General features: G+C 50.2%; 2 protein-coding genes across 14 annotated transcripts in view; one reads left to right on the top strand and one right to left on the bottom strand.

Annotated features, from left to right (window-relative positions):
• KIF13B (kinesin family member 13B) overlaps positions 1-5,132 on the top strand; it is a 200,012-nt gene extending 194,880 nt beyond the window's left edge. For both annotated transcript variants that reach the window (XM_032389219.1, XM_032389218.1), the window contains one exon: positions 1,722-5,132. In XM_032389219.1, coding sequence (XP_032245110.1) covers positions 1,722-2,011 — 290 coding nt within the window. In that variant the 3' untranslated portion in view covers positions 2,012-5,132. The remainder of the gene's footprint in view (positions 1-1,721) is intronic.
• A 3,710-nt stretch (positions 5,133-8,842) lies between these two features.
• HMBOX1 (homeobox containing 1) overlaps positions 8,843-25,982 on the bottom strand; it is a 206,621-nt gene continuing 189,481 nt past the window's right edge. For 6 of the 12 annotated variants that reach the window (XM_032389158.1, XM_032389155.1, XM_032389154.1 and 3 more), the window contains 4 exons: positions 25,869-25,964; positions 24,928-25,022; positions 24,616-24,687; positions 8,843-22,951 (listed from right to left, as the gene is read on the bottom strand). In XM_032389158.1, the coding sequence (XP_032245049.1) occupies positions 22,814-22,951; positions 24,616-24,687; positions 24,928-25,022; positions 25,869-25,964 (401 nt within the window). In that variant the 3' untranslated portion in view covers positions 8,843-22,813. The other 6 variants (XM_032389159.1, XM_032389160.1, XM_032389162.1 and 3 more) reach the window with 6 other exon arrangements.

The raw sequence follows: 25,982 nt of genomic DNA, 5'->3' as shown, positions 1-25,982 counted from the left end.
AGACTCCCCACTGAGCAAGGAGCCCTACATGGAGCTCGATCCTGGGATCCTGAGATCATGACTTGAGCAGAAGTCAGATGCTCAGTCAGCTGAGGCACCAGGCATCCCCAGATGTTTTTTTTTTTAACACAGCTTTATTGTGATACCAATTCACATACTGTAAAGTCTACCTGTTAGAAGTGTACAGTTTAATGGTTCTGAGTATATTTACCGAATTGTGCAACCATTACCACAGTCTACTTTTAGAATAGGTTTATCAATCCTCCCCCACAAAAAAGCCACATGTCCATTTGTAAGGCGGTCTCCTCCCTAAGCCCTAGGTAACCAATAATCTATTTTTTGTCTCTCTAAATGTATATGAAATGTTTCAATCTGGACTTCCACATAAAGGGGATCAGGCAGAATGTGGGCTTTTGTGACTGGCTTCTTTCACTTAGCATGATTTTCCAAGGTAGATCCGGTTACAAGCTGGGTCCGCACTTCATTCCTTTTTATGGCCAAATACTGTTCCGTTGTTGGGGGGGCACCTTTTGTTCATCCGTCAGTGGGTGGACATGTGGGTGGTTTCCACTTTTTGGCGATTGTGAATAATGCTGTAAGTTGGAAGTGGTTCCAGAAGAGTCCTGTAGCTAGAATATTTTTTGAAGGAGTATCTGCTACTATGTGCAGAGGAATTGGGAGAGAAGTTTATATCTGCAGTTGAATTCAAGAATTGAAGAGGGATTAACAAATGGATCAGTTCACCCAACAATATGTATTAAGCATCTACCATGTAGCAGTCACCATGTTGGATCCCAAGGATACTTTGGGGAGCGAAATAAAGTCCCTGGTTTCACTGGACTTTCATTTTAAGAGGGAGAAAATTGCCAAGTAGACAATTAATTAAAATTTGATAGTAATAAGTATCATGAAGAAAATGAAATGGGGTGAGTGGGCAGGATGGTGGGGAACCTAGAAGCAGGGAGCTGGTGCTGGGGGCGGGGGTGCATGCCCTGGGAGCCGAGTGATAGTGGTGGCCCGAGAGAGATGGTCTGTTAGGTGCTTTGAGAGGTGCACTGAGGGCACCCTTGTTGACGGAGAGCAGAGGTGTGGTGGGGAGAGAAGGGCAGGTCAGGATGTGCGGACAGTGGATGTAGAAAATTCATGATTGTTTTTGCTGCAGAGATCATGTTCCCCACCAACCTGTCCCCATGGCACGTTGACATTTAGGGGTCATGGAGGCCCATTTCTTCAGGCACCCTCTCCCTGTACTGACTTGAGTGCCGGGTTCTCCTTCTTCACCTCAGTGCATTTTCTGTTGCTTTTACAAAGGAAACTTCCTCACGCCATCTTGATACATCAAGTGTGATATCTGACTAGCTACAATTTGGTAATTTGCCAGTTTCCATCTGTTAGAGTCAGGAAAAATAATCGTTCTACAATGACATCCATCCTAGGTTTACATGTTGACCAGCCAGGTTGAAGGTCCGTGCCCGAGGCTGGGGTGGGGTCGGTCCAGCTCTGCTTTGGTGACTTGCCTGCACCGGACACCGGAAATGGCAGGACCTGGGGCTGCCTGGGGGTGCCCGTCCTTGGGGACCACCGTGTGCCTCCGGGGTCACCCCGGCCTCCTTTGCTCAACAGTGAGCACCTGTGCCCCTGGGGAGCCACCAGGCACACAGGGGCCCGGAGCGAGGGGCTGTGGGAAGCCACCCCCATGTGTTCTTCTCTCCTCCCCTCAGGTAAGAATGACGGCTCCATCGGAGGGAAGCAGTACTTCAAGTGCAACCCCGGCTACGGGCTGCTGGTGAGGCCAGGCCGGGTGCGCAGAGCAGTGGGCACAGGCCGGCGGCGCAGCGCGGGGCTCCGGCTGCAGGGCGCCCCCGAGCCCCGCAGGAGCAGCACCCTCTCCGGCTCCGCCACCAACCTGGCCTCCCTGACGGCGGCTCTGGCCAAGGTGGAGGGCGCCACGGCGCTGAGGGCCGACAGGAGCCATAAGAACCCTGAGAACCGAAAATCCTGGGCCAGCTAAACCAGTGCTGGATGCTGCAGCCCCCCTCGCCCCGCCGGGTCGCATCCTCCCGGGCTGCCCGCATGCTCCCCTCTGCTTCCCAGGCAGGGGCTGACAGAGAGGGGGTGGCCAGCGCCCCCTTCTGAGCCTTGCCAGTGACAGCGCCGGGGTGGGGATGGGAACTGAGTGGGCAGGGACACCTTAAACCCCCTTCTGTGGGGAACATGGCGGGGCATCCTTTCTGCACAACACAGGGCTGCTGACCTCTCCCTGCTCCTCCTGGGACTCTGGAAGCTTCATTTCTTCCTCTGCGCAGAGAATGGGGAGGCATCTCAGCTAGGTAGAGGGTGGAAGGTTCTGGGAGCTGAGAGCAGTCCTGGATTGTGGGAGCGAGGCTCCTGCCCATCCCCGTGCCTGGGGTTCCCCCCCGGGGGGGGCTGTTGTTCCTTTTTTTGGTTCTCATGACCCCATTAACCTCTTAACCATCCCAGTGCCTTTCTTTCCCGCAGAGGCGGGGCATCCTCCCTGTGCCTCCAGAGCCGGCGCCCCGGCCGACCTGTGCTGGTCCTGGCTTGCTCCTTAGGCTCACTGCATCCCTCCGGCCCCCAGAGTCCCTGCACCAAGTAACAAGCTCCCTAAGTGCCTCTGGCTAGCCTCCTGGGGTTTCTGGCACTGGGTCCAGGGCGCCCTAGCAAGGGGCACTGGGCCTGGCCCCTCCTGCCTTTCCCTCTTCCTTTCCACAGGGTTTCTTAGGGCTTTCTTTGTGGGTGTGTTAGTGTCTTTAATACCTGCAAAGTGTTTTCTCTTTGTCATTTATTCCCTTAACAGAGTGCTTAGAATATATTTATTTATATTTATTTTTTCAAAATCTGAAGTCATTCGCGAGCCACAATCATCTGCCCAGGCATGAGTGCCCGGGGCTTGCCTCGTACATCACCAGCCTCTGAGGTCACTCAGGGGCTGCCAGCCTCCGGCCTCGGGTGGAGGTTCCCAGAGGGGCCAGAGGATGATGCCCCTCCTTATGTCGTTATTGACACAGATACACAAGTGGCCTTACTCTAAGGTGACAGTGACAACTTGGAGAATTATGTTATTGTGCTTCTGCAGTGACGAAGTCAGAGGCATCACTACCTTACCTGGTGCAATTTTGGTTTCTTCGAAGGACCTTAGACTAGTTTAACTTCTTGGCTATTCTCTACCCTGACTCCCTGACCGAGCCTGGGGGACTGTGGCCTAGCAGAGCTCCCCACTGTCCCTGTGGCTGGCCCTTTGCCGAGCCACAGACGCGGCCCGGACAGCATGAGACCTCCAAGAGCATTGCCCACCTCCTGCCAGGATACCTCTGGGCCTGGAGCCCTTTCCTGCTGGGCTCACTGGGAGGGGGTCTGTGGAAGCAGGCAGAGGGCTGGTGCCTTGCAGGCCGCGGTGGCCCGGCGGGAGGAAGTGCTGGGTGGGCAGCAGGGCGGCCAGGGCCGATGGGGCCCCTCCATGGCAGCAGTAGCCCAGTGACCACCTGCCGTGCGCATCCTCACGAGCTGGCCGCAGGAGCCTAGGGGACACGGTGGCCCCTCCGGGACAGAGCCCTGGGTCAGGATTTGTGCGCAGCCGTCTTGGAGGCCCGTTTTTAGCTCTCACGTTTAGACCCTTAAAAACAATGCCCAGAAAGCCCTTTTTTGCAAAATCTCATTCTCTAGGGATTTGAAGCCCCTCCTGAGAAGTAACGCCAGGTTCCCTGCCCCTGGGTGGGGCTGGGTGGGGCCCGCGGGCAGCTGGGGAAGCCGAGCCCCGTGGGCACCCCCAGGTGTGCGGCTGCTGCACGCCGCGTCCCCCCCGCGGAGGAGCCCGAGATTAATTAGCTTCCATTAATTACACGTGGCGGTGCCCGCCCGCCGCTCGGGCCCAGCTCCCTAGCAGCCCGCTGTGCGCCAGCGCGGTTTAACCTCCGCCTGGGAGGGGGTGGGCCACACTCGGCGGACAACGCGGGCCTCCCGAGGACAGAGGACAGGGCCCCGAGCGGACGAGCACACCCCTGGCGTAGCCTTAACCCCGCAGATGTTCATAGTTTCAGGGCTGGTCGGGATCTTCTCACAGGGAACAGGCTGAAGCGAAGGAGAGGTCGGTGCTTCTTTCCCGCTTGTAGAAGTTCGGGCGTCCGACTGCCCGCCAGGCGCTCTCTGCTGTCCCCGGAAGCACCGGGCACCCTCTGCTCAGCGCCGAAGCTGCCCTCCCACCCCCGGGGGCCCCTGCGTCCCGTCCTCGGCCGCACAGCTCCGTTGGCCCCGGGAGGGCGGTGTCTCTGTTCCTCCGGCCGTGGCGGCCACAGGGGCACCGCGGGGGGTCCTGCCCGGCGCCCCACGTGTGAGGGGACCCGGCCCTGGGGGGGGGGGGGGCAGCCGCGCCCGCGTGCCGCCAGTCTTCGTGCTGTGCGTTCTGTGCTCTGCTCTTCGGCGGAAGGTCCTTCCCGGCACAGAAGCCCTCTAACAACCCGCGCCCAGTTAGGGTTCGTCCCTGGGGACCCCGGCGTCCGTGGGGCCCGTGGACGCGGGTCCGGCGCCACCCCTTTCTCTGGGGCGAGCAGCTCCTGCCCCCACAGCCTCCGGTGACCGGCCTGCAGGCCCACGTCGGGCACCGCGCTCACTGGGGAGAACCGAGGGAAGGTGGAAGGCCGGTTGGCTCTGTCGCTTGGGCTGGGTAAGATGGAGTAGACCGCAGTGGGATTGAGGACCCGAGCAGGGGGGCCGGGGAAGAGCCCTGACCGAGTTCAGAGCAGCCCGGCATGGGAAGAGGTTTCGGGACCACCTCCTCTTCCTCCCAGGCTCGCCGCCTCCCCCGCCCGGGCCTGCTTTTTAAACACGGCCACGTCCCCCGCCCGAGATTCCGCACCACCGTCCTGGTCCCCGCATCTCCCCCGGGCACAGCAGCCTGTGCTTGGAGCCCGGCCTTCGCTGGGCCTGGAGCACCTGAGCGGAGCGCCGGGCGGGACAGCTCTGTTGTCCCCCGGGTGGGCAGGTCGTCGTTCTTCGTGGGAGGAAGGTGCTGCGGGGGCTGCTTGCCGGGGTTTCCTGCCAGTGGAGCGTGCTTTGGGCCCCGCCCCGTAGCGTGTGAGAGAGGACAGGGCCGCCCCGTCGGTGTTCGGCGTGGGGGGGGGGGGGGGGGGGGCGGGGCCGGCGGGGGGGGGGGGGGGGGGGGGGGGGGGGGGGCGCGGCTATCACTGCGGCCGGCCGGTCACCAGTGCCCAGAGAGGCGGGTGTGGCTCTCCTGCCCCAGCTGCGGCCCCGCGGGCACCCTGGCAGCCACGAGGGCTGTGCCGGGTCCTCGCAGGGACAGGGTTTGCCGTCCTGAGCCTCCCGTCTTCGTGCTCCGCCACCTGCACGTCCCTTCCAGGCCCGTGTGTCGCCGGATCACTCGGGGTGCAGGCGTCACTCCGTTGTAGTCCGCTGTCTTCCCGGGCAGCACCCCTCCTTGGTGGGGCGGGGTGAGCAGTGCCAGTTGGAAGGAGGCCCGCCCTGCACTGGTCTCCGGCCTTCCCTCCGGCTTCTCGGTGCACACTCCTGGTAACTCGTTGCTGGGAAAGCAGTGGCACGAAGTAGACGTGGTCACTAAAGCCGTAGCCCAGGCAGTCCCCACAACCCAGCATTTATTGGGCCAGACGTGGCGTCTTGCGGGTCGTGTGACCGTGGGAGACGGAGGGAAGCGCCCCATCTCCTCTGTCTTCTGTTCTCACCTTACTGATAGGCCTGATGGTAAATGGCGTGTCAGCGCTAGGGTGCGGGATGTGGTACCGGCAGCTCCCGGCTCTGGGATCCGGGGTGACAGCAAGAGGGGATGGGCTGCCTGCACGCACGTGCCGCACGAGGACGTGGCAGAGGCCAGGCGGGGGCCGCAGGGGGGCAGCTGTCCGGAATCCCAGCCTGGCCGGAGGGCGCGGGAGCAGGAGAAGGCACAGCCCGCGCGTGGGGCCGGGCTCAGCCGTGAAGGGCCTCGTGTGTTTGCGGAGAGCTTGGCGCTTCCGTTGAGCTGTGAATGGGACCCTTGAAGAGTTTGAACGGCTTTAGGCGTTTCCATCCCCCATTACTTCCCTTTTCTCCCCTTGGCTTACTGTTCCCTGTATGAGAGACCCACAAGAAGTTCCAGGGTATTTATTTTCCTGGCGAAGACCAGCCCCACTTGCCTGAGGTCTGCCTGGAGGCCTGCGTCTTGGACGGGGAGTGCCCGAGGAGGTGCCCACCAGTTTGTTGTGCCTTACCCTGGGGATGGTGAGTGCAGCCTGTCTTTTATGCCCAAGACGCTGGCTCGATGATCTCCACACGCCTCTCTCTCTCCGAGAGGTCCGACGTGCCTTCAGCCGGGCCGCTGACACTAATTTTGTGGGGGGTCTTGGAACATCTCCATGTGCAGAGTTGTGTGACTACGATGGGTTCACGTATAAAGAAGTGATTTTGATTGAGGGACTATATTGATTTGCTGCACATGAAATGGGAGTTTAAAAAAAATCCAAAGACTCTGTAATGAATTGTAAAGACTGAACGATTTGTATTATATAATGAACTAAACCTCTGTAATTTTGTACCATATATGCCTTTCCGTCGTATGACCAGCAGCCTCTAAATAAAACCAGATGATTTCTTGCCTATGTCTGAGGTTGGTCTTGTTGCTTTTCCCTCCCTGACCCAGGCGCGGGGGTGTTTGGGGTCATTCCAGACGGTCCCACAGGGCAAGGGGTGGCCTGGGTCCAAGGCTTTTCAAGATTGAGACTAGAAGAGGGAGGCTCGGGGAAGCAGCAGGTCCCTGAGCGCACCTCTCCGGCCCCTGTGCTCTTTGTGGTGTGGACTGAAGAACCGGGGAGGCCCCACGGGTTCTGTGGCCAGTCTTACTCCCCTTAGTTGACACCTCTCACAGGAGCCAAGAACCAGTGGAAACTTTCGGGTAACGGGAGCATCTGGGCTAACTGGGAGGCAGCTGGCCTGGAGGGGGTTGGAGGTGGCGGGGACAGGCCGCTTCTCTGGAGCAGTGTGTCCCAATTCTCAGGGCACCGCCCCACTGGCTTGATCTACAAGCCCCACCCCCCAGCAGAACCGCCAACTAGGGAGCCGAGGACATGTTCCACTGCTGCGCAGGTGGTTCTGGGGAGGGGATGGTGGTTGCGGACACTGGCAGGGCTGGTCACACCCCCGCAGGCTGTGGAACCCAGTGTTCTCTCTGGGTTCCTGCTTGTCCCCATCCTCAGGACGTGCGCCCAGCGTGGCCCAGCACGGTTCTCAACGGCCCGTCCGACCTGGGCAGATGAGCAGGTCTCCTGTCAGATGGAGCACCGGACAGGGACGAGGCCGCCCGGGGTGCTGCTTTCACAGGGAACCGACTCCCTGGGCAGCCCTGCGTCCACGGCTCACTTGGCCCTCATCTGATGTGAATGTCCTTGCAGATGGAGAGGGCTGATGGGAGGTGGCCGCCAGTCAGGGCACATCTTTGCGGGACTTGTTTATACTCCTAAGTGCCAAAGAGTTGTTCTCAGAGAGAAGTACTGCCAAATTATGAGAAATTTGGCAGCCGGGAGCGGCCCTGCTCTGAGGCAGGAGTCTGAACGCAGAATTGATCTAGCTCCTGGGATAAAGCCTCATTTTTCGAGTTGCTACTTGTTCTCCCGCAGCTCATGTTATCTTCTCTGTCTGCCTGAGGCTGGGGGGTTGTTACAGTTGCTCAGACCCGAAAATGGGCTCCAGTGGGCACGTCCCATTTAGTTGGTTCGGTCACTCGCTGAGTCACTCAGTGTTCTTGTCCTGCGCCGGGCCTCGTGCAGCGAGCGGGGCAGACAAACGATCCTGACGAGCCCCACAGCCGGGTCTAGAGGGCACGGGGCCACCAGGAGGGGCCCCAGGGGCTCTAGGGGTTGAGGAGGTTCCCTCCAGGCTGGTGTTTGCAGGACTCGGAGGACAGGAGGTGGAGGGGGTACTGCTGGGCAGGCGGCGGGCCTGAAGGAAGCAGAAAGCAGTTTGGGCCCAAAGAGAGGAGCATGAGGTGACGATGTTCTCTGTATTCCCTCCCCCATCCCCCGCTCACCTCCACTTGCGACTTAGGGTTTGGGGGCAACTTAAAATTTAGCAGAGCCTTTTCTAATTATGTATGGTAAGAAGAGAAAACCGTTTACTTCTCAGGCTTTCTCTGCGGAGGAGTAAAGCAAATCAAGCCGAGTCTGTTGGGTGAGAGGGGGCTCGGGCACTCTGTCCTTGAGTACTGCGTAAGGATCTGACCCCAACCACTGGATGTCTTTAAAGAAACACAACGAAACACAAAGCTTTCTTTGATTCCATTTTTCCACTGCTAAAGGTGAAGAAGCCCCGGGAAAGATGGCTCTTTTAAGAAAACGAGGTGCTCGGCATGTGGCCTGGAGTGGGAGAGGGGAGGTGTGTGGACTGTCACGGCTCGGCACGAGGAAGGACAAGGCCGCGGTCCCCGCGGTGGAGAAGCCGCTAGGACCGCAGTGGTTCTGGGGCGGGGGGGCAGCTGGGGGGGAGGGAGGCTGGGGCCTGCGCGAGGGCGCCACGGGGCGGGGCCGCGTGCGGGTGGGACACGCCCAGAGAAGGCAGTTCGGTCGGAGGCGGACGGACTCAGGGGCTTTCCGAGCAGGTGGCATTCCCTCAACCAGGTGGTGTTTGATGTCACCTCAGCCCTGTCCAGGCGTCCTCGGATGGCCACCAATCGCTTTTTTTTTTTTTTAAAGCAAAGGCACTGACGTCCGAAAGGGAACACCGCCGCACCCCCGCCCCTCCCGCCCCGTTAGTGTCGGGGCCCTTCCCAAATGACCGTCCTTACCCAAAGAAATCCCGGCCAGGCTTTGTTCAGTTATACGTTTTATTCTCTAATAGGTACAATACTAAAATAAACACAAATTAAAAAAAAGTTTTATTAAAACAAAACTGTACAAAAAAGCAGTATACTACATTTTAATTACAGAACAGTCTACTGTCCAAAAGGCACTAATCCAGAATAGGAGATACAATGATACAGGACTCATTTGAACTATTTTAATCAATCAATACAATAGAGCACTTGTTTCTTTGACCATTTACATCTAGAAACAAGGGCTTTTTGCTACAGTCATTACACATGGTTATAAATATGAGTCCCACAGGTGAAGGTGCAGTATCGCTCTCCCTAGACAAGGTTCACGCCAAGAGGGACTGCCGTGGGGCTGAGAGGTGGGCGGGCGGCGGGGGTGGGGCCCGGGCGGGGCGCCCGACGCCTTCCCCGGGGAAAGGCGACCGCCCTGGGCGCACAGAGCTTGTCTTCCGGCCTGGCCTCTCAGATGGTTGGTTTCTGGCCTTTACTGGCAGCCACTTTACCCCCCTCTTGTGTGTTAGCACCGGGAAAGTGGGTTCTGAGATGCTCCAGGGAACTGGGGCTGCAGGTCTGGGTGATGAAGCGCCAGCAGCTCAGCAGAGGGGAGGCATTTTGGTAACCTGGTCTGAAAAAGGCAGAGGGACACAGAGCCCGGGGACGGCCAGTGAGCGGGGCACTAGAGCCAGGCAGAGCCCCCTGCTACTTTCTGGGCAGACTTCTGGCCCAGAACTGAGAGGTCCTGCATCTCCTCCTGAGGGACCCGGTGGAGTCTTCTGTCAGGGAGATCTGACAATCTTTTGTTTTGGAAGTTGCTTTCTGGAAGTGGGATTCTGCTTCCCAGAGGCCAGTGCCCTGCCTCACTGCTGCCTCAGGACCGCGAGCAGCTCCTGGGCAGGAGAGGGCCAAGCTCTGTCCACTTCTGCATGTTTGGTGGCCTGGACAACTCTCTAAACCCCAGATTTCATTCTCTAATGGACTCTGGACCTAAGGAAGAGAGATACTGCAGCTTTCCAAACAGTGTCATACACATATAAGACAAAGACAGGCATCTGATGTTAACAAAAATAAGTAACAAAGAAATAGGATTAAACCAAATCTCTTCTCACAGCATCCTATACTACATCCTCCTTCTGCTTAGCAGAAAATTGTACGTACACAAAAATACAAATACACAATTTTGTAGAACAGTCTGATTTTAATATATTTATATATATTTATATTTATACGAGTGGCAGGTTAGTTCATTATATAGAGCTTTTTGCACTTTTGGCTCATATGCAACAAGGCTTATAAATTCAGCTTTAGCTTTCATTCAGGTTTTATAGCTTTTGAACAATTGTTTTCACATTTAAAGCAGCATCCAATTTGCACTAGGAGTTTGTGGTGATTACAGGAAAGATGGGGTCAGGAGGTTACTGGCAGGGAAGGCAGGGCCAGGGGCAGATATACATTCCAGTGTGTGCGGCGATGTCAGAGGATTGCTATGGGACAGAGTTGACCATGATGACCCCTTGAGGTAGACTGAACACCTTACAGCAGACTCAGACACAGGTGCGACTCCCCTCAGGGACACATGGTGCACAAGATGGGGGACAGAGACCAGGAGACGCCAAAGGGAAACACAAAGACTAAGACACACGACGGCCAAGGCAGGGAAAGGGCGCTCTGCCCCCACACCCATCTGGCAGGGACCCCACACAGCCCGTCGCAGATACTCGAGTATTTGGTGGACGCTAAAGACTTTGAGGCAGTCCCAAGGCATCTGGTCCATGGTATCTAATCAGATTATGACTGTCAAACTCACTTTCCATTTTATAACCAGCTGCGCCAGCTCGTTCCCACCCCTGCCATGGACAGGCAGACAGAGCTGCACGTGGTTCCGCAACGGGAAGGAGTCCCAGCACTGCGCGGGCGCCGGAGTGTTCGGGTCCGGTTAATGGAGAAGCAGGCGGGCCTCGTCCCCTGCGCTGCTGCAGCCCCGCGCACGCGCCTCTGGGGCAACTGACAAGCCCCCGGGGAAGCCGTCAACACCAGCGTCCGCAGGACCGAGCAGCAGCACACGGCCGACTCCGGGTTGGTGTGACGTGCTCCAGGGCAGCCTCCCTCTCGTCAGCACCGTCATCACCACGGCAGTGGTCTCCCACTGGATCACTTTCATCAACCCGCCTCCCTTGTCTATCCAAATCCAAAGAATTCCTCTGGCAAATCTGCCCATACCTGTTAAATGTGAATGCCCACCATTTGGGTTATTACATTGTCTGAACAAAAACGCTGGATTATTAATGAAAATAAAGTGCCTGGGTATGGATTTGTCCATCTTGCAAAAACTTTCTAATGCACCAACAAATCATCTGAGCGCTGCTTAGTGCCGTGATGTGAACAGAGTGCAGTCACAAAATAATCCGTCGTACACCCACCACATTTAATAAAGGCCCCGAATTTAGGTCAGACTTCAATTACTTTAAAAAAGAAGCAAACAAATAACCTCACACTCATTTTCAAAGACGCACTTTTGATCTTGCTTCACCCCCAGCGATGATGGCCCTTCTGAGCCCTTGTGAGCAGACACCCTGACCCCTCAAATCTAGGAAGAGAGGACAGGGGGAGGCAGCCAGGGTTCCAGTGATTAATGATGGCAAATGAATCATTGTGTTTTTAACTATGATTATCTGACTCTTTGCCCTCTTGGATCTGGATGCACTTTCCAGCTGCGGACAAAGACAGACTGACTTCTGCTCTGCGGCTGTCTTGCTCTCCCCTATCTCCCCCACTCAGTAGCTGTAGACCTCGCGAAGCAGGCTCCTTAACATTCTCGATGAACCGAGACTGGAACCGCATCAACAGAGACATCCCTAAAAAGCAGCACAGGAAAGAGTGACAAAGCCAGCCTGATGGGGCAATGACGATGTCGCCCTGCCCACGAGCTTGCCCTTGCAGTTGTTCTGCCTGCAGAACGCCAGGGACCCTGGAGAGGGGCAGCTATCTGCGCCCGCCCCTGGGGGCTAAGTGCAGGGTGGGGAAGGGATGGGGGCAGGGCACAGGCCGACTCTCTGGCAGGTCCCAGAGGTCTGTAACTTGCTTAGGCACTTAAAAAACGTAACTAGAAATGTATCCTTGGAAGGTACTGCATACCCAACGGTGACTATGGCCGTGGAAGGGAGGGAGCGGAGCCCAGGGGGAATCAGAGAAGGCTGTGGGCTCTTCCAGGGGAGGCAACTAGGATGTTCTTGGTATCTTCTGGCAGGGGAATGTCCCACCTTGCAGCCTGGGTGAATGTGAAGAAACCAGGGCTGGGCCCAGCAAGGGCTTTTCTCTTTCCTGTTTCTGCAGACCAGGGTGAACGGACGGGGGAGAGCAGGTGTGTGGGAAGTCGGGACAGCCTGCTCTAGACTCACAGGACTGCACGGGCCTGCTTTCTGTTGTCCGCGTGAGAAAAACTGCTAGGAAAAGAAGAGGCCCTTTCTAAAGGAGTGTTCTGGCAAAACCAGTGAACAGTAAAGAAAAGCCTTGCCAGAGATGCCGATGCTTGAAGGGAGAAGCTCCCTACCCCCCACCCCTGCCCCCAAGAACTTTGGTTTTGGTTTCGTGGTGCCCATTTTCAGAGATGCAGGATTAAGGGGCTCACTGACTCTAACATATTGAAATGTGGTTTTCAAGGCAAATCACTAACAACAATGCTCCTGAAAGGAGCCCACGGCTGAGCTCTCACCTTCGTCCAGTCCGCTCGACTAATGTACGCACTGCCTACCCGCCTAGGACTCTGGCACACAAACGAGAGTTGAGTGTAGGATCGCTAGAGCGGCTGCTGTTTACATTAATACAGAACTAATGTCATTTTGTTTCCAGTTTAATAGCTTCAACGAATGACGAAGTGGAAAAATGACCCTCATAAGTTTATGCTGGGCTCTTAGTTTCAGTAAAGCAACAAAAGGGGAGCGGTTTCTGGGCTTAAAGGAAGCCAGAAAACATGACTGGAATTTCAGCGTGACCTGGAAGGGATGGGAAGCTGGAAAAGTTATAAAGGCAACACAAATCTTGTGACTCATCTCTGCTATGCGTACTGGTTGGTTAAGAGTCACGTGCGCTTTCCAAGGACAGAGTTAATGTTCCATTCCAAAATTTCAGGGGCACTCAACTGCCACCAGTCATGCCAGATCTGGATCAATAGCTAAACGGAAGGCACACATACCTTGTTCCCTTCACATTAGGGTGGGTTTTCTTTCTTTTTTTTTGGTGGAAGGAATAGATAATCAAAAAACCCCATTAGCCAGCTAATGAAACAAGGTACCTATTACAGGGGCCACCAGTCCCAAGTAGTCAACCTGGTGAATCCGCTCACGGGGCCACTCCAACTGGGGCCTTCCTCCGGGGCGGATTCCATTCTCTTGGGCTTCAAGGATGCCTAGGACACGACAGAGTGGATGAGAAGAGAGAGGGACAGCCAGCCCCTGAGAACCACTTATTTGCAAGAGGAAAAGAGCTGGAGAAGCGAGGGGGGAGAGAAACATGGAATTTCAGTCCTGTCCTCAGGTCAGCTTGGAGTTGGTGCCCCTGACAGTAGTCACTGAGCTGCCACCTGAACCCCGAGGCAGCTTGCCCCTGTGCCGGACTGTGATTAGAAAGTTCTTATGCTGAGCCCAAATCTGCACCTGTCTCCATGCAGGGCAGACACGAATACCAGAGTCCCAGAACCTCCTACTGGCTCAGGCCCACTGCCTCTCATGACTGTGACGGACGTGACAGCAGAATGAGCTGGAATGGCTTAGCTAAACAATTCTGTGCAGAAGCAGGATGCCCAACAGTAACAGGCACTACGAAGATGCTCGAAGAGCTAAATAGAAAAGAGGAAGTGTGTGAGATTTTTAACATTCTCTGCCTCAACTAACTGGAAGTGCTAGTAAATTCTACTTCTCCTCAAAACAGATGAGACAGCCCTACTGTTTCTTCCCCCAAAGAGGCAGGAACTCACATTCGCCTTCTGGAGACAGGATGCTTGAAACAAGAGGTTTCACATCACAGCTGCGGAGCCTCCCTGAGGTCACACTACGTTTCTATCACCATCACTAAGCAAGGAGAAAGACCAAGGGGAAGGGATGCTCTCGTGTCTAGAGCATCACAGTAACACTAGTTCAGTGTCAGAGGGAATGAAGGGCATGGAGAGAGGATAGCATTGGGAATTCTCCAGCGTGGTCGTGTGGGAAAACGAAACAGGTTAAATGCAGTGGTTTCATTCAGAGCAATGCCAGGCAGACTCTGTGGTCCATTCTCCAATGAACATCCTACTAAGATGAAAGAAGCAACCGGAGATTTCACTCCTCTCCATTAAGGTGTGCAGTCCGTGAATCTTCAAGAATAAATGAGGCAGAACACTCAGCACAGTGCCTGGCACACAGTACATGCTCAGTAAATGTCAGCTGCTATTATCATGAGCTTTGAGTGCTTCAGGAGGTCTGAATGTCTCTTGTTGCATCATGATTTAGAATGACGTCTTTACTCTGTTTTCTTGTAAGAGCAACTTCTGGCGTTTTCTTCCAAAAAATATGTATTTCATTGGTAAGTACTACCTATGTTTTTATGGATTTTGGTGAGTTGGCTTTCTTTTTTGTTTTTTTCTTTTTAGTGGGGGCTGCTGGTGGTACCGGCATTTATGGTGTAGGGCGTTTTGAATCACTGAAGTGGCCTCTGGAAACACCTGGGGAGGGAGATGTCTTGCCAACTCCAGTTCTTTTTTAGTAGCACCATTCCTTAAGCAGCACATCTAATACTTTGATCCCTAAAATAGTAGATTGTGTTAGAAGGTTTTAACTGCAGTGATAATTCTATTTTCTTTGAATGTAAGCAGATAATCAGAATGTTCTGCTGGCCGTTTTAATGCACGTCTCACAAATCACAGAATTATACTCACCTAGTCAGTTCTCAGAATTGCAAATCTTAAGACAGATTCTCAACTGTAATGAAGATAGTTATCTTCCGGCAGCTGGGAAAATAAGGGATGGGATATTCTGCTCTTTGGGGTCATAAATCCACGATCATTCCAACTGTCAGAAGACTGACAGGATCCCACAGAAAAGTCTCAAGGACAGCACATGTGTCGTGAAAGCAGGCTTGCTGGGGGTGGGGCTCAAAGTCCCTTTTAGATCATATAGAAAGAGAAGCACTGAGTAAGAACTTTTACTGGCATTTTTCCTGATTTAGCCCAACTGCTATATATTTGGAGGTATTTTTGAGGGGAACCAGAATAAAGGACCCAAGGCAGAACCCTTTCCCAATTCTGTGTGTGTGTGTGTGTGTGTGTGTGTGTGTGTGTGTGTGTGTACAGGGGGAGAGAACAGTTATAGAGATGCAGCCTATGTCAGCATTTTCATCAGACTGAAGTTTACCATTTGGTTAGGGCCCCCTCTGATGCATGGACAGGGGTAAAGGTCTGTAGGAGGGTGAGCAGCAAAATATGAACAAAAGCAAGAGCTGCGTTCTCTCAGTGGTTACTAACCAATCCTGGGGTGTCAGCACTGAAGGAAGAAAGGGCTCGTGGGCCAGGCTCATGAGCACAGCTGGGAGCCGCACGGGAATGAAGCAGCTGGAGGGGCCACTTGGCACTACGCTGGGTGCTGCTATTTGCGTAGACTGACTCTTGATATAACTGAATGAAGACTTCTGCAAATGATGGGAAAAAACCAAAAGCATGTTCTAGAGAAAGGCTAGATCAAGATGCAGCAGGTCCGGTCCAGTGGGAGGCCTCGGCGGGGAGAAGAGCAGACATCCTGGGCAGGAGACTGCGTAAGGCGTCCAGACCACCCGATGCTCAGTGGGTGGGACAAGGTGGATGAAGAAAAAGGAAGAACAGTGGAAGGGAGAGAAAGAGAACATGGACTTGGAAGGGCTAGGGCGACAATCCCACTGACTCAGCAGAACAACAGAGAAAACTCTGGCTAAGAAAAGGCTGCCGATACAAGGAAGTTGGTGGTTGCCGTGTAAGAGCGGTGTGGGGGCACGCACGTGCATCCAGTAACCTCAGGACACTGCGAATATCAGTACTCCAATTATGCCCCAGAACTGTTCACAGCCCATATGTGTTTGTGTGATGTCAGCCGAACATCATATGATCCAATGAGGAAAATGTGTAAATTCCCACTTGATACTTTCTGATGGTGATGACAATGGAAATACCAAGTAACCAGGGTAAGAATTAAAACCCCGGGGAGCTTGTTAAGCAATGTCCTCAAGTTAGGTGCACAATATGCTAGCTGGCTAGCAAGTCAGACAGAGTGGTGGAGGCCTTTCAGGGGTTGACTCATGTTGGGATTCTGACTGTAGTTTCTGCCAAAGGTGGAGCAGGTTGAAACTGGATGTGAGAGAGGGGTTTCAAATAACATAGAAGTCAAATGTGGAGCAATAGCAAAGGCTTCCATTTTGAAACTGAAATAACTCCAAATCCTTCTCTTTCACTGAGGAGAGGACATGAACACCATGTCATTATTTTAGTTTACTGAGTTGCTGTTCCAAATGTTCTTGGGAGCATTAGTGCTAAAAGGGAACAGGGAATGGGAGCTCTGCCATTTCCAATCACATAAAGGACAGAAATCCTTTTAATTATGACCATGCCAATCTACATCTTGCTAAAACAGCTAATTACATGTCAGGAGGACACTCAGTCATTCAGAACAATTGTCATTATATTTTTATATATTCATTCTGTGCCACCCCCCTCAATTACCATGGTTACAATTTGAAAGGATTCAGGCAAACCTTCATTTGATCACAGCACACCAATGTGAATTTGAGAGTTAATTATGGATGTACAGAGCCACTTTCATTAAAAGAGAAAATGCAAATGGAGTTAAGGGAGCGGCACCCTGAGATGTCTGAGCTGGGAGCCGAGCTGCGAGCACACGCCCTACTCAGGTCAGCGTCCGGCAGCCCTCGTGGACCACACACTCTCGACAGCTGCCCCACGCCACTGCACCATGGGGCTCAGACACCCATGGGAGGGCACAGTACTGCTGTCCACATCAATTCCCAAACTTGCCAAGTAAAAAGGACGTCAGGAGAGCAAGGCAAAGCCTCCTGCAGATGCATCCTTGTTTGTTGTTGGGGCGCTGCGCTGGCTAATGAGCTAACGGGCGTGGAATGTGGGTGGTTAGTAGTCAGTGGTGTAAAATGCTAGTTAGACTTCACTTGAATGGAATTGACTTGATTTAGTTCTGCTCACTGCTTGGCCCCAAGTGTCATGTGAAGCATGCTAAAGAAGAAGTCCAGTGATCTGCATATTTGTTACCCATGTCATCTAATACATCCTCAAGGTCCTTGGGTGATGGTAAGAACATGGTGTAAGATCTTTTGGTGCAGCCAGAGTTTCCCTCTCTTCTCCACCGTATCTACTCCCCTCTTAATTACAAAGGAAAACTAATGTTATAGGAAACGGGATTTCTCAGATCGTTAGCTTTCTCTTTGCTGCCGCTTCTCATATCCACCAAGAAAGAATAATGAAGCTGATGCAGAAACCTCACAGTTTATGAACTTCCAGCTTTTGAACGTCCATGGGTAGGAACAAAGTTGCACTTCAGAGTAAGCGAGTCAACCATCCTTTAAGTTGGCAAAAGCAGTAGCTTATCACTTTTAGCTTATAAGTAAAGAGAATTAAGAACAGCTTTTCTGAACATAACCTGTTTGTGATAGGAGTTTCTGTAATCAGAAAAGGGACTTATAGGCTTGATGTATTTAAAAAGCCTTTCCCACCACCTCAGTAGGGTAGTTCTCCTGAGAGTGGTAAAGAAATCTTTCCTCTTAAGTGATAGTCCTCTTTTGAAAAGAAGAGCATATAATGAAGGAGACAGGGGAGCTGGAAAAGAAAGGGCCTCTGCCTTGACAACAGGCTACGGTCAGGGAAATCCTTATAGGATTACCTGGCCAGTCATAGTTGCCTCCCTGGGAAAACCTCGTGTTCTCATTATGGTGCAATACCTTCAAACTGGAAAACTTAGGTGTCACGAAGTAATGTAAATTAGACATTCCGGAAATTAAGAAACAGGAAGAGGGTTTTCAGGGCATGCAGCTCAGTTAGCCAAATGCAATATGGCTGACAACTGATCCCAGAATCCTGAGTAAACATCCTTGCTACTTAGAGAGCACACAAAAAGGAATGTTTCAAATGTGTAATTCCCACCCCTGCCCCAGTGCATCCCCCACCCCACCCCTGTGCCCCACACAGACGCCACCAGCAGAGCTGGTCAGTACGCCCAACTTTCACTTGGGAAATCTTGACAAACAAATCTGGCTCAGTAAAGCTATAAATGGATTTGGCTGGTCTCAAAGCTCCAATGAATACAGTAGTAAAACATTACTAATAATCACAACAACAAAATGACAAAATCTATCACCACTCTGACCGAAGAATTAAACACGGACAGAGATTAACACAGAAAACCAACGCACAATGTGAAAGGTCAGGACTATTCAGTGTAGAGTGCTACTGAGCACAAGATCATCAATAACAAGAAAAATTATTGCCTAAGAATCTGTTGAGACTCATTGGGGATAAAATACTCTGGTTGTTCTCTGTACAAGAAAAGACAAAAAGCAATTTTAAAAGGCAGAGCCACAAGTTAAATGGGAAGACTGCTTCTACCCAAACCCTTCTTAAGACCGAGAGAGTAAGGACTTGGAAGTTCACATTTTTAGGACAGGGGTGGGAGGACGTGTATGAAGAAGGGATTATTTCCACTGTTATGGGCAGAAATAATGCAGCTGGTCAGTGGAATATGTAGCTGGTCAAAAAGATGGCCTGCAAGACAGGAAGGAGTATTTGTGTGAAGAGATGGCCCACATCCACCTACTCTGCCTACCGTGGAAGATAAATCCCAGCAAAGACGTCAGCTCAAGATGAGGCCTTAGTACTGGAGACCAGAGGCAAATGGAAGAGGAACTGTTCACAGAGGGAGATGAAGTGACTGGAGATTCCTGATGAAATGAGTCTATTTACACCTGGTGCCTGATGGTTGGAATCCAGGAGGGAAGTTTGTAAAGACAAAGGCCAAACAGGGAGAACTGAAACAAGTGTATGAATGAGCTCTTCATGAGTTGTCCCCTTTGAGGTAAAAAATCTATGTGGATATCTGGCCCCCGCAGTAGTACTGCTGGTCACCAGACTGTCTGCCATCCTAAATCTACCAGGGACTGGGGTATTGGAATTGCACACTTCAGTAGTGATGAGCTGCTTCCTCACTCACATCTTTTTAGGTGGTCACCTCTACTGAGCTAGAGTGAAAGGTATCTTAAAGGGGTCTTCCCATTCCAGGAACTTTCTTCCTGTGAAGGAATAATAGGAGAATGTGGGGGGCGGGGCTGTCCCACCCAAAGACAGTGTGCGGGAACTGGACAGATTCCCTAGGTAGGTGGAGGTGACCACACTTATCAACCACTTTAAAGGATTGAGACTGTGAAGAAAATTGCCCTAAGGGGTACTCAAAATTACACGCTTTGCTGAAATAAACCTGAAATAAACCAAAATGTCTGGCTGGTACTGACTGGCACCAGAAGGTCTCAGCTAAGAGTGTACTGTACTGCCTTCCCTGCCCTCATCCTACATCAGGGTTATCGACAGCAAGGCAGACATCCCACTAGGATGGTCCATCTTTCGAAGGTCCCTTTGTAAGGCTGTGTTGTAAGAGGAGCAGGAAGTTTACCCATTTGACTACAGTAATTCAATCCAAGTGTCTTTAAAAAAGAAAAAGAAATAACAGAAAAGTTACCAGAACTGCTGACAAGGTTCCACATCCCCACCCTCAGTCTTCCTCACTAGGGACAAGCAGTCCTGAAACAGACTTCTGGGGCCTGAGGGAAGTACAGTATGGAGTAAGAAAGGAGGGACATAACCAAAAAGCACAGAACGTGATTTTTTTTAGAGCCTGACTCTTTTCCCTTCAGTAAGAGAGCAGTTTAGGGTTTCTATTTAAATACCACCAAACCTGAAAAAGCTTAAGAAAACAAATTCACTATCCAAAGATATTACAAATTAGACGGTGGCAACTCCATGTGCCATTATAAGAACTAGGGGAGCCTGGACAGGACAGATTCAACCTGGTGACAAAAAAACAAAAACCAAACAAACTCCAAAACAAAAAACAAACCAACAATGGTAGATTTAAATCTAGGCCCCAAAGAACTACATTTTTGCTCTTAGTGAAAAAGCAAAAGTTGTATGTAAGGCAGCAGGTCGTCTTAGGAGCAGGCCAGTAGTCTTCTTCAATTAAAAGAAGAATTCTGGATGAAAGATTCCTTCCTCCTGTTCCCACTGAACCCAATCTAGGCTACCCTGCACTGGTAGACATGTTCTCTCACTTTTTCCAGGTTGCCAGACAGGGCCCAGGGCTGCCTTCATAGATATGACTCTCCTTTATTCTCTGAAGCTTTTTCCTTTCTTAAGGCCTTAAAACAATGAAACCTTTTAGCTCTTCTCTGGCAATCACTGTATTTCTTTAGAAACTGCAGCTGTCTTAACAGTTTGAGTCTGTTTCTTTAAAAAGACCAGCAAGAACAAATGATACTAGCAATCCCATCATAAAGAAGCTATCAATTATAATAATCTCCTTACAATAAATCATGGATGTGGCTTGTCAGACACTATAGTTTTCTCTCTTCTTTTCTTTCTGAGTCAACTGAGATTAAGCAGACAAAATTCCACCGAAATGGAAAGATACAATATATTTCTTCTACGTAATATAAAAGGAAAGAAAGATAACATAATCTCCTAACTGAAATAAAAAGTCAAACACACCAAGAAAGAAAATGAGCAGGGGGATCATTCCTGAGAATAACAAATGCTACTCTTGAATTTGTTGGTTCAAGTAATACAGTAAAACAGAAAAGACTACCCCATTTTACTTCAGTTCTTGGAAGCTGGAAGTATATACATTATCTGCCTGAAATCCACAAACAAGAGCAGGCCCAGTCCCTGCCCACGGCTCTTTAAAATCACAGACCCATATAAGGTGGCATCTTCGTGCCCTCTCGAAGGCTTCCGCACACTGGCCTAAGCAGGATGAACGGATACGGAGAAGACCTCGTCAGCATGTGCCTTAAGTGGAGTCAGACCAGCTAAAAACTGGTGGATATTTAGTATCTCCCTAACAAGGAAGGGAAAAACAAAGAAGGTCAGTCTTCCTCTCAATGGTTTTAGGCTGAATACATTTGGTGGGGGAGGAGGGGTGAAGAGGTAAGGAAACGGCACCTTCCTTCCACCTTAGAAATCGTTCTCAGGTAATGGACGACAAGACAGAAGCCCTGTTTAATAGCCAGCCCCATATCCCCCTTTAAACAAGGCTCCACCATGCGTAGAAAGGAGATGGAATGAGGCAGAAAATATACAGCAGTCATGCCTCCTTCAGACACACCCTACGCTGCTACATCGAAGGCGGTTTCCTCTTCCCCACAGTGACAGTGTGTCATTTAATCGGGATGCCAAGAGATCATTTTCATACAAGGCCAGCAGATGTAATTTTCTTTGATGCATGAATAGTTCATCATTTTGCTACTAGATGACAAGGTGATCACAGGGTGACTTTATAACGCAAGTTCACTGTTTGGTATTTTGAGTTCTCAAAATGAAAAAAAGATTTATCAAATATAAATATCTTTAAAAAGTAACAAAAGTGCTACATATGTGATCAAGGAAAAAAATTCCATTAGTTACTGCCGCTTAAAGTAGATTAAACTTTACAAATATTACCACATCCATTATCAATATGGCTTCCAATTATTAAATAAATTGCCTGTAGCAATATAGCTTTTCACACCTCTACAAGGACAGAGTAAAGAGAACACCAAAGCAGTCACATCACGTTGTATCTCGAAGACCCACCACATAAGTGGCAATTGTCCCCTGCTTTTTTCTGCTCCTATTTAGGAAAGTATTTGCATTTCTGATAGTCAGCCAGCAGAATCCCACTCTAAAGTCCTCTAACAACCTCTCATATTGAGGGGGCTTCAGTTAATGGATACAAAGACTGGAAGTTCATTCACTCATTTGTGACCTTAGCTCCATCCTTGAAAGACTTTTTGGTAGCAGGGAAAAGGGACACCAACAGGAGGCAGAGCAGCTTCCATGATGCCTCCAGCACTTTTCCGGGCAGGCACATACCTGTGCCACGCAATGTACAGTGGTTCTGAGAACTGGACTTAACATCCATTAGACATTCAGCTCATGTTTTTTTCCAATGCTCTCAAGCTGGGTTTTTTTTTTTTTAAATGACTTTTGTTTTTTGTCTTTCTGTTTGTTTGAATCATGGTCCCAAAGGCAGAAGGCAGTATTTTATCTACTAAGTCACACAGCTTGTGAGAGGAAAGGATGTCTGTGTCAGGCATGTTAACATCAACCAAAATCTGAGATCAAGTTTTTCCATGGACATTCTTAGCACAGCACCCAAAGAAGTATAATCTAGCCACAGTGTGACTATTATGAGGCACGGCTTATTGCAGCTGGAAATCAATGATTCCCACGCTGAGTGGGAATTCTAGTGTTCCTTTTACTCTGCGGATACTCCCCAAATGGTGTCTGTCAATCCTGGGCCACACTACCTCAGCTTGCATCCTATCAGTCTTGGGGAAGGAAAAGGGTACAGACTAGTGTTACAGGAATCTAAAGGTACCCAAGGTTTTACATGTAGCCTAATATTGGAGAACTGAGGGCTATCTAAATACCTGGAAGCACTTTCTTGGAATGCTAAGACAGAGCAGCAAGATTTTCTAGCCTCGGGGGCTGGGAGAGGGAGTTTGGTTGGTTGGTTGGTTATTATTTACTGGGAATTAATACTGAGAGAGTATATGCAAAGGCTGAGGGCACCATGCCATCTTCACAGAACAAGACCCTAACAGCTAACTGACATACAAGAAACTGCAAGTTATACTGTAAGAACACGTTAAGGACCGAGGAAAGTCTGCTAAGGTGCTACGTCTAAACTAAGTTAACTTCTCCTGTTCAACCCTCCCTGATCAGTCGTCATCCAGGGCCTCTGTCTTGATTTCGTTGGCTCCTTGTCGGGCCAATGCCAAGATAGTGTGGTTGACTGCTGCCATTTCCACAGCTAATGAGATGGGGTCTTGGTGGTCACTATGGCTAGTGCTGTCATCCTAGATGTGCAGAAATAAGAAACAAGTGTTATTAGTGGACTGGCAAAATTCTCCAACTCACAGAAAGGCATGCTGAGGGCAAGGCGAGGCAGAACATTCGTGGGAGGAAACAGTGGGGGAGAGGCTCATGACACAGTAGAGGTGAAATGTATTTAAGTAGACACTGAATGGAAATAGGTCAGGACTTCCAATTGACATTTTTATGATTCAACAAATAAAAAGCACCAAAATGTTTTTTTCTTGCTGAGAATTTTATTCCTTCTATCGGAAAGACTGCTGGTGATGCTAGTCAAATCTGATCATTCTAGTTTGCAACAAACGTAGCACTAGTCATTGAAGGCCAAACTAGTGAGCTATTAAATTCTGGACTGGTACTCTTACAAACAGATTATCAGACCTCATCGTATCTCTCTGCTGAACTGAGAAAACTAAACTACAGACACCAACATCTAATGGGTAAAGATGCACTTTTATAAAAGAACAAAAAACCAAAACCTCTCAATTACAACAGGACAAAAGTATACCAGCCGGAAATGGCTACGGGAGACCATGGGTGGTGCTCTTCTGCTGTCAGGCTGCTGTGCCAGGGAAGCGGCAGGTATCGTACTTAGGGCGAGTGTGAAGCTCTCCTTCCGTGCACAGCTCAATGTGTTAAACAATAAAGCTGTGAAGGAAACTGGCATTGCAGGGTGTTTGTCAGGCACTGAAGATGGTGTTACAAATAAGGGGTAAGTTTCTCACCTGTCACATCTTCAGGGGAACTCTGCATCAGAAAGCTTTGGAAAGGGTAAGCCCCTTTGGAAAAAAAATCATGGGATGTGCTGCCCTTAGGGCATGTGGAAAAAATGGTGGAAATGATCCACCTACATTGGTAGACTGAAAAATAACAGGAATATTTTTGATTAGAAAGACAGAATATTTGCTTGAATAAAATGTGGAGCTATGATTTGGAGTCCTAAAAAGAGAAAAGGTAATCCCTGGGAACTATGGGCATCACTGTTTCATTCCCATTTTCACAGACTGGTCTTTAGAGTTGAAAAGGGGGTTGTGTGCACTCCTGGACACAGCCTGTCTGCACTCACGCTGGTAGCCAGAGGCTGTAAAGTGGTTGGCAGAGGGAAGAACAGAGCGGACTACATTTAAGAGCTGGCTGAGGGGCCACGAAGAGGTGTATAGACACCATAGGAAAGAACAAAAGTTTCCTTGCTAGGGTCCAGAAGAGAGCATACATTCTTTTCATATTCCAAACAGAAATGAATTTTAAATCCTATGACAATTTTAATGAAATCTGTCAAGAGATATGTGGGGGGAAAACTCCCACGTTCTTAGTGACTGAATTATTCCATCCAGTGGCTACAATTAAATATATTTTTCCCCCCAAGCAATGAAGACTAGGTCAGGGTGACGTGATAAGACATGCATTTATGATAAGATGTGTGTGTCAATGTGCCAGAGACTCTGAAAGAACCACTCATCTGGGCATGAGGGTTCTCACTGCAATGGGGCCGTGGTGGGTGGGACCTTCTACTGTGTGCTGCGTTGGTACATGTTTAGGCATGGATTACAGCTACCCAGTAGCCCCTAGTATTTCTCAAACATTGAGTGTGTGTGTGGTGGATGGTGTAACTTGCTTGTTTGGATCAGATCCTCCTCTCTTCTTCTACCTTCTCTGCTTCTCTGCCTCCCTCTGAACTTCTTCCCTCCTCCTCCTCCCCATTGCGTACTTGCCAAGTATCCTGTTGTATGACAATAAATCCATGTGGGTGAATAACAGTTTCTCACAAATTTAACAGGACAACTGAATCTTACCACATTCCTTTCAAATTACATGAAAATCTAACTACACGCATGAGCAGAGTGGAGGGACACTGGATTGTCTCCTCTCTCCCACCCCATACAAAACGCACCCACAGAATTGACTTGTCATACTGTCCCACCCGCTCTGTAACCAAGAACCTCTGCTCTCAGCTGCTCACCTGCTCTGAGTAGTCATTTCCGTCAACATCATCACTGTTGGAATGGCCTCCTGGACTCTGTACATCTATCCCATGACTCTCCAGGATTGCTGCTTCTTCGAAAAAAGCAAATAGATCCCTAAATTATCTGTTACATTATTGTAATCGCTTGAACACGGAATTAATTTTTGTGCTAAGGAAACTAGGGTGTAATTAAACCAGAACCTAGATTCCTGTATGTTTTCTTTTAAATTGTAGACGGACAAAATTAAACTGCACACAGGCCAGGGGAGAAACACATCTGTCATTCTGGAGCCCCTGCTGCTATGCGAGCCACGTTTGAGTGGTTGACTGTTGGGTGCTTCATAAATACTTACCAAGTAATTCAACAGCCCTCCTGTCTCAGGGTTCTATAAAGTGTTTGAGAATTGTATTGATGGAGAGGTAGGGAGTTAAGTTTAGAAATGAAATACAATTTTAGAAGCTCAAAACCAATCTCCCACCCCAATTTCATCAGTCCATATTTCTTAAATGCTCTTTTTAAAAATCTGTGTTTTGCTGTGTTCCCTATTAAGACTCTTTCATTCCAATTCTATTAAGCACATGTTTCTTAATATCTAAGTCATGGCCCAGTAATAAAAAAAACAAAGAAGCTCAGGGTCTCATTCCCTCGCTCAAGACCTTAGCAAGTAGCTTTAATATGCAGCACAGGAGTCATGCAGTCAGGGGCCATACCTAATTCTAGACTCTAGAATATTAAGAACAATGCCATTATTAATATAATACAAATAATGCTAATAATACTAACTCTTAAAAACACAAAGAAAAACATAAGGACAATTCTTGTTAGGCTTAAAAGTTAGCATCATTAAGACCTGCAGTTCTAAACTGAAGGTGCTCTCAAAGTAAATACAACGTCCATGACTGCTTCAAAAGGGAAAGCAGCCTCTCTGATACATTACCAATATTGGCTCTCCTCTTGATCTCCTTCCGTCTGTTAGCAAACCAATTATATACTTTCAGGGAGGTAACTCGTTCCAGATCAGACAGTTTTTTGCCTGTGAATACATGCAATA

This window comes from Phoca vitulina, unplaced genomic scaffold, assembly GCF_004348235.1.
Source record: "Phoca vitulina isolate PV1807 unplaced genomic scaffold, GSC_HSeal_1.0 scaffold53, whole genome shotgun sequence".
Taxonomy (NCBI): Eukaryota; Metazoa; Chordata; class Mammalia; order Carnivora; family Phocidae; genus Phoca; species Phoca vitulina.
Note: the sequence above shows the minus strand (reverse complement) of the source record. Positions and strands in the feature narration are given on the sequence as shown.